Source organism: Lutra lutra, chromosome 15 (genome assembly GCF_902655055.1).
Source record: "Lutra lutra chromosome 15, mLutLut1.2, whole genome shotgun sequence".
In the NCBI taxonomy this organism is placed as follows: Eukaryota; Metazoa; Chordata; class Mammalia; order Carnivora; family Mustelidae; genus Lutra; species Lutra lutra.
In genome coordinates, this window is record NC_062292.1 from 22,115,646 (window position 1) to 22,129,389 (window position 13,744).

General features: G+C 32.3%; 1 protein-coding gene across 4 annotated transcripts in view; it reads left to right on the forward strand.

Annotated features, from left to right (window-relative positions):
- ODR4 (odr-4 GPCR localization factor homolog) overlaps positions 1-13,744 on the forward strand; it is a 44,549-nt gene that overhangs the window by 18,185 nt on the left and 12,620 nt on the right. For 2 of the 4 annotated variants that reach the window (XM_047705668.1, XM_047705667.1), the window contains exons 6-11: positions 687-723; positions 1,500-1,640; positions 2,683-2,778; positions 3,586-3,651; positions 8,051-8,179; positions 8,879-8,969. In XM_047705668.1, coding sequence (XP_047561624.1) covers positions 687-723; positions 1,500-1,640; positions 2,683-2,778; positions 3,586-3,651; positions 8,051-8,179; positions 8,879-8,969 — 560 coding nt within the window. Of the gene's footprint in view, positions 1-686; positions 724-1,499; positions 1,641-2,682; positions 2,779-3,585; positions 3,652-8,050; positions 8,180-8,878; positions 8,972-13,744 lie in introns of all 4 variants that reach the window. The other 2 variants (XR_007123168.1, XR_007123169.1) reach the window with 2 other exon arrangements.

Consider the following 13,744-nt stretch of genomic DNA (forward strand, 5'->3'; position numbering starts at 1 on the left):
ATTCAATTCCTGCAGAAGCTGAGCTTGTAACTCCTTTGGTATTTAAAAGTTTTATGTACACTGGGCCTTTGACCCAATGAACATTTTCAGACTTGACTGCATTCAAAACAGCACTCCTATTTGTTTTATTTATTTATTTGACAGAGAGATAGCACAAATAGGCAGAGCAGCTGTCAGAGGGAGAGGGAGAAGCAGGCTGTCCGCTGAGCAGGGAGCTCGATGCAGGGCTTGATCCTAGGACTCTGGGATCGTGACCTGAGCCAAAGGCAGCTGCTTAACCGACTGAGCCACCCAGGCTTCCCAGAACTCCTATTTGTTATAGAGGATGTGTATTTGAGGAAAATTTTGCAAGTGCTTCCATTCTATTCATTGTGATTAGCAGGATTTTAAGCAATAGGGAATAATTTAAAGCACTACAAGTTTTATAGTCAGAGCGGTTTTTGTGTACATATATATTAGTTTATACAAAATGTGAAAATATATATGTGCTTATTTACAAGTTATGTATGTATTTGTGCAAACGTACATATAGATATATATGTGTATATATTTTAGTATATGAAGTATGGTTTTATAAAAATTCTTGGATGCACATACTTTATTTTTATTTTTTGATGGCTTATTTTTTTTTGATTATCAAGAATTACTTCTCTTTTTTTGGTTATTTCTGTCCTTAATTCATAAAGAATATTTTGTCGAACTTATGATATCCATGATCCAAAGGTAAGAAAAATTGCTTTTTAAAGATTTTTGTATTACAAAGTATTTTTAAAATAAAATTCAGTTATTTAGTTTTAATAATATTTGGTGCTTTCACTTCCTATCAATGTCCACAACCAGCTTTACTTTTTATTTTGGAAGTATAATTAATTTCATTAGAACAAGGAAATTTTTTTTTCATTGTTCAAATATTTTTTTTTTAAGCACTCTCTGCCTATTTATGTGTTTAATATTATATCTGAGAGGCTGGTAGTAAAAGCATCTGGGCTTTTGGTAGTTACATTGCCTAGTAAGCAGGCTACCTACTAGAAGAATCCAGACTAAAATTTTGCTATGGTGTCTAAAAACAATATGAAAAAGTAACTTCACAGTATTGTGTTAGCAAGGATAGGACAGAAAGGAGAACATCTGGCACCTGATAGCTACTCAGTTGATTATTTGCTCCACACAGAAGCTTCCGAATTGACGCTGTTGAAGTTGCAGCTGAGAACCAGAGGACTTGTCAGAATTCTACATGAATTATCTGATTCTTTTCCACCTAGCACTAGGGGTTGGAATTGCCAAGGCTGCCTGGAATGTATTAAAGAATAGTGAATTTAATGCATGATTTATTTCTATTTAGTTTTAACCTGTTGCCCTGTGTTGAAAGAAGTTAACCAAATATGTTAAATATCAGTTTGTATGAGTTATTAGGTTGTACATTTTGTGATATTTTATTGATCCATGTATTTTACCTAAATCATGTATCTTATGTTTTTCCACCTTCCCCACTGCTAAAGAGTTCAGCAAAACCAGCAGATTGGAAGTATCAAAATGGACTATCAACTTCATGGCTTTCATTAGAGTGTATAGTTCATATTAATATTCACATCCCGCTGTCTACCACTTCTGTCAGCTATACTCTGGAGAAAAATACAAAGGTATCAGGGCAAAACGAATTTTCTTTAGTGATCACTGAACAGATAATCTGCTTTTATTCTGGTTGTCTATGCCATTCATTTTGTAATTCTCAAAAATTGCATGCTAATTATAATGATATTATGGGTGGCTAATGTATTACCCCAGCCAAATTAGAAATTTAGAGATAGGACAGCATTATATTACTAATGTATTTAGCATAATAAGTGCTTCATAAATATTTGTTGATTAATATGTAGTTAAGTATATTGTAAAATATAGTTACATAAAATTTAATTATATAAAAAGTATACTGTTAGGTCTTTTTTTTTTTCCTCTTGGTCTTTAGTTTTATTTTCTTCTTTCCAGCCCTCTTGTATTTCTATACCATTCTTTTATTCATTATCTCATTTCTCTTCTTTTTTCCTGTGGAAGCAAATGGAACTTGCTTATTTTTTCCTCTTTAGTACTGCTTTATATATTCTTGAGATTTTTTCTCTTTTCTCACTTTTCATATAATGGGAATTATTGAATTTTATTTGACTGTGATCATGTAGTTATTAAGCCTCCTAAGTGTGTGATATGAATGTTATTTGGGATAAAGATTAGAAAAACTATTACTTAATATGGGTAAGTTGCCAAAATTTGGGGATATACTTTTTTTGTTGCTGTTTATGAGACTGAACAAAGTCAAGCATAGGGAATATAGTCAGTGATATTATAATACTGTTGTGTGGTGATAGATGGTAGCTACACTTGTGAGTATAGCATAATGTATAAATAAATTGGATCACTATGTTGTATACCTGAAACTAATGTAACATTGTGTGTCAACTATAAGCAGACATTTTTTAAAAATATATGAAGGAAAAAATATATGAAGGAAAAAAAAATATATATATATGAAGGAAAAAAAATTGCAAAATATTAACTCAAGAAATAAATACCACATTACTGATTACCACATTAACATTTCAGTATATTAGGTGGAAAAAAGTGGGCCCTAGGGAGATTAATTGAAATGACATTATATCTGAAAGATATCCATCTTGTGTTCCTTTTAAGAATGGACTTGCACGCTGGGCTAAGCAAATAGAAAATGGTGTTTATTTGATTAATGGACAAGTTAAAGATGAAGATGGTGATCTGTTAGAAGGACAGGTGAGTTGAGAGAAAATCAGCTTACTAATAAAAGATGACTTTTTTTTAGTTCTTGCCTTCCTGAAAACAGTTTCCATCTACTTATTTCTAAGGTCTTTTCCCCGCCGGCCCCTTAAGGTCTTTTAAAGTAAAGGGCAAATAAATGTTTTGTCAGAAAATGATTGGAGATTATTTCTGAATTAATTGGAATCCTGAAACCTGAATAAAGGAATGTCATCTAAATTCTAATTTCCCAATTGTAAACTGCTTGCTTAAAACTAAAGGTACATGTTCTACTTTGATAGCAGTTTAAAGACTAAATTTGGCCATTTTATAGAAGGAATCTATACAGGCTTCTAAAATAGCTTTGATATATCTGAAGAGGAGCTTTGGTAATCTCTCCCTTTAGTGTGAGGGTCAGTGAACTTTATGTAAAAAAGCAAATAGTATATATTTTAGACTTTGTGGGCTACAAGGTCTCCAGCAATTATTCAACAAGCAGCCACAAATACATGTAAATGAATGATTTTTTTGTATTCTGTAAAACTTTATTTAAAATGATGAGAGGTAGTCTGGCTTTGATGTAGGCCACAGTTTGCCAATCCTTGTTTTAGAGGAATAAAAGTAGAGAATTAATGGTTTTTAAGGGTACACATTGATTGATAGACAGTACACAAAGTGACATATCTATAGAAAAAGCCAATATAAAACAAGTGATAAGATTTTTTTCCTCTAAGTTACTTAATATATGTAGGATAGTTCCTAAAGTGTCTTTTGTATTCTACTTCAGTCTCAGTAATCTAGCTTTTAACTTTTGTGTTTTTTCAGAAAAAATCTAGAGGAAATGTTCAAGCAACTAGTCATTCTTTTGATGTTAAAGTGCTCACACAGTTGGTAAATATTTTAAAATACTACTTATCTGAAATAATTTATTTTTTAGAATAATCACAATGAAATTGCTTTGGTTTTTATATTTATAACTAGAGAGTCAAAGAATTTTAGAGATGTGACATGTAAAAAATGTCTGGTTCTAGGAAATTCATTTACAAGAAACATTATTTTAATAAAACCTATTTTGGTCTTTTGCCTCAAGGCTATTAAAATTTTAGCATCCAGTAGAGAGCAATTTAAAAATATATGTGTATTTTATATATATAACATATATATAATATATACATAAGAACATGTATATGTGTGTGATACCTTGGGTGTAAGTTTTACAAGGAAATTTTAGTTCCAACAACTTAAAAAGATGTGTGCACAGATGTGCCAGGAGTTGTCATATACTCAGTTTTGAAGTGTATTTACACCTCCTCTGATTTGGTAAAAATCACACATTATTAGCAATTTTTATATTTGTATATGGTTGTTTTAAATTATACATCTCTTCAGAATTGAAAGTTGGATATCTTGAAGTATAAAAAGTTAAAGCCACTAATTATTCCCAAAAGTATGCATACAGAACAGGATATTTTTTTATTGTATATTTTGTACAAATAATACAAATACTGTATATGTTTTTAACTGAGTAAAATAGACTTAACAGTAATTTGCATAAGAGGATATTTTAATTCCTTCTCTGTGTTTAGCAATAGAGTATTTACTAAATTGTCATTGGACTTAATGCCATTCAACTTTATGTTCTCAATTTCTCTTCTCAGTACCTTTGAGTGTAGATATGTCCTTTGTTTTAAAACTATTCCTATGAGGGAAATAGGAAGGAGAGGTGAACCATGAGAGACTATGAACTCTGAAAAACAATCTGAGGGGTTTGAAGGGGCGGGGGGTGGGAGGTTGGGGAACCAGGTGGTGGGTATTGGAGAGGGCACGGATTGCATGGAGCACTGGGTGTGGTGCAAAAACAATACTGTTATGCTGAAAATAAATTTAAAAAAAATTAAAAATAACTATTCCTGTACCTAGATGCTTTTTACTAGATATGCTTACATGACCTCTTGGTTTTTTAATTTACTTAAAATTATTTTAGTGGTAAAAGTGGAGTTGGTAGATGTGTAGACTGTGGGAAAATAGAGATATTATGAGAGATAAATATTATGAGAAATAATATTTATTATTATACAGTGTAATATCTTTTTATCATTCTACTGGTCAGCCAGCTGGAAACTTTAAAATAATATGTAATAAGTAGTCAATAAATATTTGATGTCACTTTCCTCCTCAACTTCCATCAAGTCTTGTTGATTCTTACTTTGCAGTGTTAAGTACATCTTTTGTTTTCCTTATGGACTTATAGCCACTAGCCTTACAATGTTATTATTTTACCTGTATTATTACAAGTAACTCCTAACTGGTCTCTATCTGTTCATTCTTGTCCAAAGTGATTCTTTTTCTGAAACTCCTGATACCTTTGTTTGTATATCTCCTGGAATATCTTCTATATTTCTGATGTATCCTGCATATAACCTCAGATTATCCTATCTGAATCACAGTTTGCATTCTTTCACTTGTTATTTACTTACTAGTTTTTTTTTAAAGTATTTATTGACTATATATAAGGGTTAGACACTGATTGTGTTAGTCTCCTTGTTTAAAATTCCTTAGGCTCTCCATACTGACTAGTTAGAAGAGTCTAATTCAAGACTCTTCATAGCCTCAGCATGCTTACTCATTAATTTCTTAATTACTGTTTCAGAGGTTTACTTTCTGTGCATTTAAAATCGTGTTGATTTTCTGAGCCTTGTGTCCTTTTTTTAAACTTTATTTTTTTCAGTGTTCTAAGATTCATTGTTTATGCATCACACTCAGTGCTCCATGTAATATGTGCCCTCCTTAATACCCACCATCAGGCTCACCCAAACCCCTACCCCCCTCCCCTCCAAAACCCTAAGTTTGTTTCTCAGAGTCCATAGTCTCTCATGGTTCAGCTCCCCCTCTGATTTCCCCCAAATCCCTTCTCCTCTCCTTCTCCCAATGTCCTCCATCTAATTCCTTATGCTCCACAAGTAAGTGAGACCATATGATAATTGACTCTCTCTGCTTGACTTATTTCACTCAGCATAATCTCTTCCAGTCCTGTCAATGGTGATAAAAAGTTGGGTATTCATCCTTTCTGATGGAGGCATAATATTACATTGTATATATGGACCATATCCTCTTTATCCACTCATCTGTTGAAGGGCATCTTGACCCTTTCCACAGTTTGGAGACTGTGGCTTTTGCTGCTATGAACGTTGAGCCATGTGTCTTGCCAGTGCCATCTTTTCTTTGTCATTCAGACAGTCAGAATCCTGTCTGTACTTAAAGATCTACCCCAAGTGCTACCACTTACATAAAGTTTCTTTTGGTCATCATAACCAAAGGAATCTTTTCTTTTCCAAAATACCATATCATCGTCAGAGAAATTCCTCCACTTATGACCAAGTTAGGTTCCCAGAGTCTTTTTGTAAACTAGTTTGTTCCTAAGTCCAAAGAAACCAAGAGAAATTGACCTTTGTAGAACACAGGTACATTTCTACCAGAAAGGAGTAAGTTAATCCTTATATCTTTTTTTTTTTTAAGATTTTATTTATTTATTTGTTAGAGAGAGAGGAGAGAGAGAGCGAGCATGAGCACAGGCAGACAGAGTGGTAGGCAGAGGCAGAGGGAGAAGCAGGCTCCCCGCTGAGCAAGGAGCCCGATGTGGGACTCGATCCCAGGACGCTGGGATCATGACCTGAGCCGAAGGCAGCTGCTTAACCAACTGAGCCACCCAGGCATCCCAATCCTTATATCTTTTAAATACTCTCTGTGTGTTCATGTGTGTGTCTGTAGGTGTGTGTATGTGTAGTCTGTAATATATAGTCTTGTCCTTTTTGGAAAATAGTGCCCTAATTTATAAGGGCACTATTATATGTTATGTTATATTACGTTATATCATATTATATATTATTATATATTATAAATGTGTTATGTACTATAAAACATACATTAGATACTAAAAAGATAAAATAGGGCATTATGTTCCAAAATGGAATAGCTTCATCAATAGTAAAATTCTGCATAGTGAATAAGGGAAGTCAAATACTCTTCCTCCACACTGAGCTTATTGATATATCGATGATCTCTACAAGTATCATAGGAAGCTTAATCTAGATACAATATGAACATTGTCACTCTGCTGTTTGGTTTGATGAAAGACATTTTTAAACAGACTTAGAACCTTTTGAACTATTCAGTCTGTGACAGATTTTCTACCAATAAACTTAACTATGTTTGAGTTTAAATTCCTAAAAACACACACACAAAACAAACTAGCTCTGCTTGAATTACATTAGGCATTGACTCTTCATGCGCTTTCAGTAGTTACAGATTAAGTCCTTCAGTTTCTTCACCATTTTTCCTCTTCAGTTCCTGATTATTCTTTATTGCAAAGGCACATATTAGCACTATTCACAAGTTGCAGGATTTGTTTTGTTCAGAATTGACCCTATTTATTCTAGGTATACTTAGAATTTTTATTTTTGCCATGTCTCATTTGTGGGGTATCTTTTTTTTAAATCACAATTTTTGTTTCCATAATGATTTTATAGGCTTCCAGTAGTACTTTCACTGTTTTAATGCTCTCCTTGTTTTGGCATTTATTAAAATAAGAAGGTTAAAAATATCTGTGAAACATCTTGAAACCAAGCATGAATTAACACTCCTTAGATTACAGAAGAATGAGATTGTAAGGTGGAAGTGTGACTACTTACAACCACTAATGTCATTTTCTGGTGACAACCACAGTAACTTGCGTTTTTGCTGCTGGGGAACATATAGCATTACTTTTAGCCTGGGAGTTAAGTGTCGAAGGTGTTTAAATAAATGAGTGTCTTTACACTGCTTATCATTTTACCAAATTTATCACAACCTCTGTGTTCTAGTTATTTTTGTGTAAATCTTATATTGTGTATCTTGTATCTCCTACTAGATAGATGATATACCAAATATATATATATACATATATGTCTTCTTTATACATCTTTTCCTCTTAGCAGTATATGAGTAATCTGCAAATAATATATTTTTAGTGAATATCTTAAATAAGTAATGGTATTTCAGATGGTAATGTTAGTAAGAAAAGATTCAGATGTAGTTGTGTTTAACTTCCGAGTACATTTAAAATTCTCAGAAAATAATATATAACTTAGTAAGGAGGAGTATGAAGGCCTTTTAATAATTTATGAGAAATATTTTCAAACACTTGGTTCAGTCAAAAATTTCTTCTCACTTCATGAAATGGCTTATATAATGTCTAAGTGTTTCATATAGTTAATTGTTGGCTATTAGAACTTAAATAGATTTTGTCTTTCAGCTTCTGAATTCAGACCACAGATCCACAGCCACAGTCCAGATCTGCAGCGGCTCTGTAAACCTTAAGGGTGCTGTGAAATGCAGAGCCTATATCCATAGCAATAAACCCAAGGTTAAAGATGCTGTGCAGGTACACAAGGAATAACTGGTATATGAAAAACAGAAGCATGTTAATGTAACATTCAAAAATCCTAAAATTTTTCATATATCATAATTTTTCATAATTATGGATTTGAATTTAACTGATAATCAAGTCCCAATCTATTGGCTAGTCCAAATATACCATGTAATTGGTCCCAAGATTTTCATATGTAGGATATCTGTTTTAAAATGCCTTTGTTAAACTGATGATTATACAAATTTATTTAGTGCTCCACAATTGTGATATATTAGTGCATTTGAAATCATTTCTTTGGCAGGAAATTAAACTTTTTAAATAACAGGAAAAGTATTCGTTGGAAATACTATTAGGTAGTATTCTATAATCTGGATATTCAGAAATTTTAAAAATGATGACTGGCACTTTTATCATGGTTATACATTTCCTAATTTGAAACACTAGCTGTATTTCTTTAGATGGAAAATTTCATTAATTTATTTGGTTTTAATTATTTAAATGAAGGTGAGGCGAATTTGCTATTAAACTGTTAATGGATTAGTAAGTATATTAAATAAATGGATATTAAAAAATGGAATGATGTATCCGTTATTTTGGTGGATATGATTATATAGGAAAGTCCATTATGTTGGGGGAGGGTGGTAATAAAATAGTATAAATCTAAAGTAATGGGTTTTATTTCTTACTGTAATTTGTTTTGTTTTTTCATAGGCAATGAAGAGAGATATATTGAATACAGTTGCAGATCGTTGTGAAATGCTATTTGAAGATCTGCTTTTGAATGAAATACCAGAAAAAAAAGTTATGAGTATAAAATTAAGAATATTTTTTGCGTGTATTCAATTGATAGAGTAATAGGATGTCAAAATATAATAGATATGTCATCTTTTGTAACTACCCAGATCTATCTTTTTTATGACAATATGGCATCTTTACTTTTCTTAGTGAATGAGAATGAATTTTCTTAGTTTTTCAATTGCCATCCAAAAAAAATGTTTGGAACCCTGTATAATAACAAATTTGTCAACATTTAACAGTCTCAGGGAGGATTTTTTAAAAAAATTCTGCATAAATTTCTGCTGGAATGGGTAAACTATGTTAATATTTTTATTTATTTTTTATTTTATTTTATTTTTAAGATTTTATTTATTTGAGGGAGAGAGGAGAGCACAAGCAGGGGGAGCAGCAGAGGGAGAAGCAGGCTTCCCACTGAGCAGGGAGGGAGCCTGATGTGGGGCTCAATCTCAGGACTTTGAGATCATGATGTGAGCCGAAGGCAGCCACTTAAACTGAGCCATCCAGGCACCCTTTTATTAACATTTTAAAGCTAATATTTTTAATTAAATCTGAGATTTTTAAAAAAATTATTCAAAATAAAAATATTTATTAGTTTAAGTATTTATAATAAATTTTAATAGTTATAAATTGTGGCATATATGGAACTGATCTCTCTATTCATACTAAATTTTTTTGAGTACTAATTTATATACTCACTATTACTCTAACACTTTATTAGGTTTTAAAAAGCCTGGGCTATGGTATTTTAACCTTTTATATTATTCCATTTTGAAATGTGTAAACTATACCATTTCTATAATTTGTATTAATAATAATTTTTTTACTCAAAAACACAATTATAATACTGAGTATGCTTCTGGAAGTTACACATTTTTCTCTGCCTTCCTACCAGTCAGGTTTGAGTGCACTTGCAATTCACAGTTGAATATGTACATAATTGAAACACACACATTAGCTTGTTAAGGGAATATTTTTATGTTAATAGGAAAAACTCTGTGTAACTGTAGAATGAACTTCTTGTTACCTATATTGATAGTATATTAGGTTTGGTGGACTAATCATAATCTTTTTTATATTCCTAGTGTGATAGATTAGTATAATTGCCAGATTTAACATTTGTCCTTCCTGTACTCACAAATAACTCTGAAGCTCCATTTACTAATAATATATAGTTTTTCTGAGACATGAATTTGAGTCTTACATGCAGCAATTAGATTGAGAATTTTGTTTTGGGAAGTATGTAAAACCTGGTCAGTGCACCCATTCAGCATATCATCCTCATGTCAGGGAGGCCTTGTTTTTACTACTTAACTTTCGGTATGTGGTAACTCTTTGTGGTGCTAAACATTACTTCACTTACTGAGCAACAGTATGTGCTACAACTGAACTGTGAATTTTAGGATTTTCAGAGACATGGAACTGTACTCACTGTTAGTGCCAAACCCCCCCATTACACACATTAGTTCAATACTCTGTTCCATTTAACGGTGCTTAGTAAACTGGTATTATATGACTATCTTGGTATTATTTTATATTGAGTGAGCTAGTATTTTTAAATTTTTGCTGATGTTCAAGCACTACAATTACTTCTCACAGCTCTGTGATATAAGTATCACAGTTGTGATACTTATACATTAAATATGATGTATTAGAAAATAAGGTTATCATCTAATCTTACCCGAAATTTTTTTTTAAATAAAAATTTCACTGGTAGTTGAGTGACCTTTAAGGCCTGTGTGAAGAGAATGGTCAGTGTAGTTTGTTGGAATGGGGCACCTGGGTGGCTCAGTGGGTTAAAGCCTCTGCCTTCGGCTCAGGTTGCGATCCCAGGGTCCTGGGATCGAGCTCCACATTGGCCTTTCTGCTCAGCAGGGAACCTGCTTCCCCCTGTCTCTCTGCCTGCCTCTCTGCCTACTTGTGATCTCTGTCTGTCAAATAAATAAAATCTTAAAAAAAAAAAAATGACTAACATACTTGGTTGGGTTCTACGTCTACCCTGCAACTAGCAGGGTCGCTTTAGACCAATGATTTAGTCTATCCAAGTATCCATTGCCTTACTTAGAAAACAGGGATTACAGTAGATACTCTGAGGTTGTGAAATTTAAAAAGGTGATGTTTGTAAAGCTCCTAGTACAAATTGGTAAGCTATATGTTTAGTAAGTGGTAGTTACTATTATATTGGAGATGATAAAGAATGAGACTTAGTTGATAGTTGTCTTTAAAATTTCCTAACTTTAATTTTGGGAAAGTGTATCATTATATTTCAAAAAGAAAGCAAATATAAGTACATATATTTTTAAACTTTAGTGATAGAATTATTTCAGCAACATGTTAGTTGATCTTAAGATATCAAGATAAAAGAATAAATTGTGAGTGTAATAATACAAACAAACATAAAATTTGAAGTTGAACATATGTATACCAAATTGTTAGATTTTAGATTTGGTCTTTATTTTACTTGGGTCATCTTCTATACTGGTAAGATTTTACAGATTTGTAATATGGTAAAATGTAGAACGTATGCCATGAAATTAACCTGAACTAGAGTATTTTTGCATGCCTAAGGAAGTCTGCAAAGGGCATATTAACTTTACATTCCTAATCTTTAAAATAAACATAGTCTGAATTCTGGCTATCCAGTGACAATAAAAATGTAAGAAGTCCAGTCATCCCTTAGCTTATTATGGTCTTCTCCTTCTCAGATTCCCCTTAAGTATTCCAGAACTTCTCTCAGCCTGCATTTAATCTTGTCCAACTTACTCTCAGCAGATAACCTACTCGTTGTGAAAATTGAGGACTCTTACCTTCTTCCATTCCTATATTCATATCCATCCATACCATTTGTCCTCTGAGAACATAATTGTATTCCTCTTTGCCTTTGGTCATGATTTTGCTCCCTGGATGGCATTTCTCTTTGTTTCATACAAATGTCTAATTTATCCTTCAAGAATCAACTCCGATATCAACTAGTCACAATTTTCTATAATACTCCAGTATGAGTTAGGATTCTGTTCTTAAGCAGTAAAAAACCAATTCTTACATTACCTTGAATTTTTTTCCTCTGTTTTGAACTTATTCAGATAGTGTTTAACTAGATGCTCTGCTATGGGAATATTCCTAAAGGTTTCTTAGAATGGTTTATGAGGAGTTTTTTTTTGTTGTTTTTTTGTTTTGTTTTGTTTTGTTTTGTTTTGTTTTTAAAGATTTTATTTATTTATTTGTCAGAGAGAGAGAGGGAGAGAGAGCAAGCACAGGCAGACAGAATGGCAGGCAGAGGCAGAGGGAGAAGCAGGCTCCCCGATGAGCAAGGAGCCCGATGTGGGACTCGATCCCAGGACGCTGGGATCATGACCTGAGCCGAAGGCAGCTGCTTAACCAACTGAGCCACCCAGGCGTCCCTGTTTTGTTTTGTTTTAACAAGATCCTCTTATTTTTAACCTCAGATCAACCAGAAAACTTGATTTTATTTAGCTACTAAATGGCTAATTTAACTTTTTAAATTATAACTAACTATAGTTAGTTATAATTTAAATTATAACTTAAATTAATTTAAATTATAATTTAAATTATAACTAACTATAATTAGTTATAATTTAAATTATAACTAACTATAATTAACTTTGAAAATTATAAGTTCTATTTTTCAGTGAGTAAAATTATTGCAACACTGCTTTAACATTTGATTTTATATCAAGCATATTTATTTCTTTTTCAGGAAAACTAGAATAGAATAATGCACTTTGAAATAGTTTTAAAATTTTGCCTGCCAATTACATATACATATTGTAGCCATCTTTGAAAGTTTTGAACTTAACCTTTTTTAAGAAACTGTAGGCCAAAGTAAAATAATACATTCCTAATTTCAATGGGTGGACAATATACATGCTACAGTAAAAATTGCAGTAATATAATATTATAGCTAGGAGGCAGTCTGGTCAAAGAGTAAAATTCTCCCAGTTCTCCTATGACAAGCAGAATCTGGCAGAAACGCATAATTTAAGTCATAGCATTTTCTGTGACACTTAAGGCATTCTTCGTCATCTTCTGTTTGTAATTGTGTAGAGCTACCACTAGTTTGACAAGGAAATGTAGATTGCTTTTAAAGTGAGCCCTAGTTTTCTATTGATCTTTTCATTGGCAACTTAATCATATCCATTGCTGAAAGAGGTGATTCTTTACACAAAATCTCTTTGTTAATAGTTCAGTAGGATGATGGTGTTGAACCAAACAATAATTACATGTTTATGTAGAGCAGTGACAATGTTAGAAGTTGGGGGAAATACTGTATTTTATTTTGTGAGTATTCAAAGAATGAAACATTTATTGTTTATTTAGCTTCAGATTATTTTTTCTAAGGATACTTTAAGGCTGTTAACAGAAAGGTATTACAACTTAGCAAGATAAAAAATATTAGCAATAAGAACAAGGCAAGAGGAAAATGAAAAAGAAAGCAGGATGGAGTTAGTAGTAAGAGTAGTGTAGAAAACATGTATCTTGATGTCTTACACATGCTTGATATAGGGGGCTCGATCTGTAAGATGAAGTCAGCAGTAAGATTAGAGCAAAAGGAATGCTGTTAAATTGTCCTATACATTTGATATAGGTGGGCCACTAATTTGACTCCAAACTTGCATGAAGAAGAGAATTATTTATAAAATGCAGTGTTTGTACCGTTAAACAAGAAAAACAACAATTTCTGAGACCAGGGACAAAATTCTTCTGGGTATTCCTTCATAGGACAGTGGATAATACTAGAATATATAACTTAAAAGAAAGAAA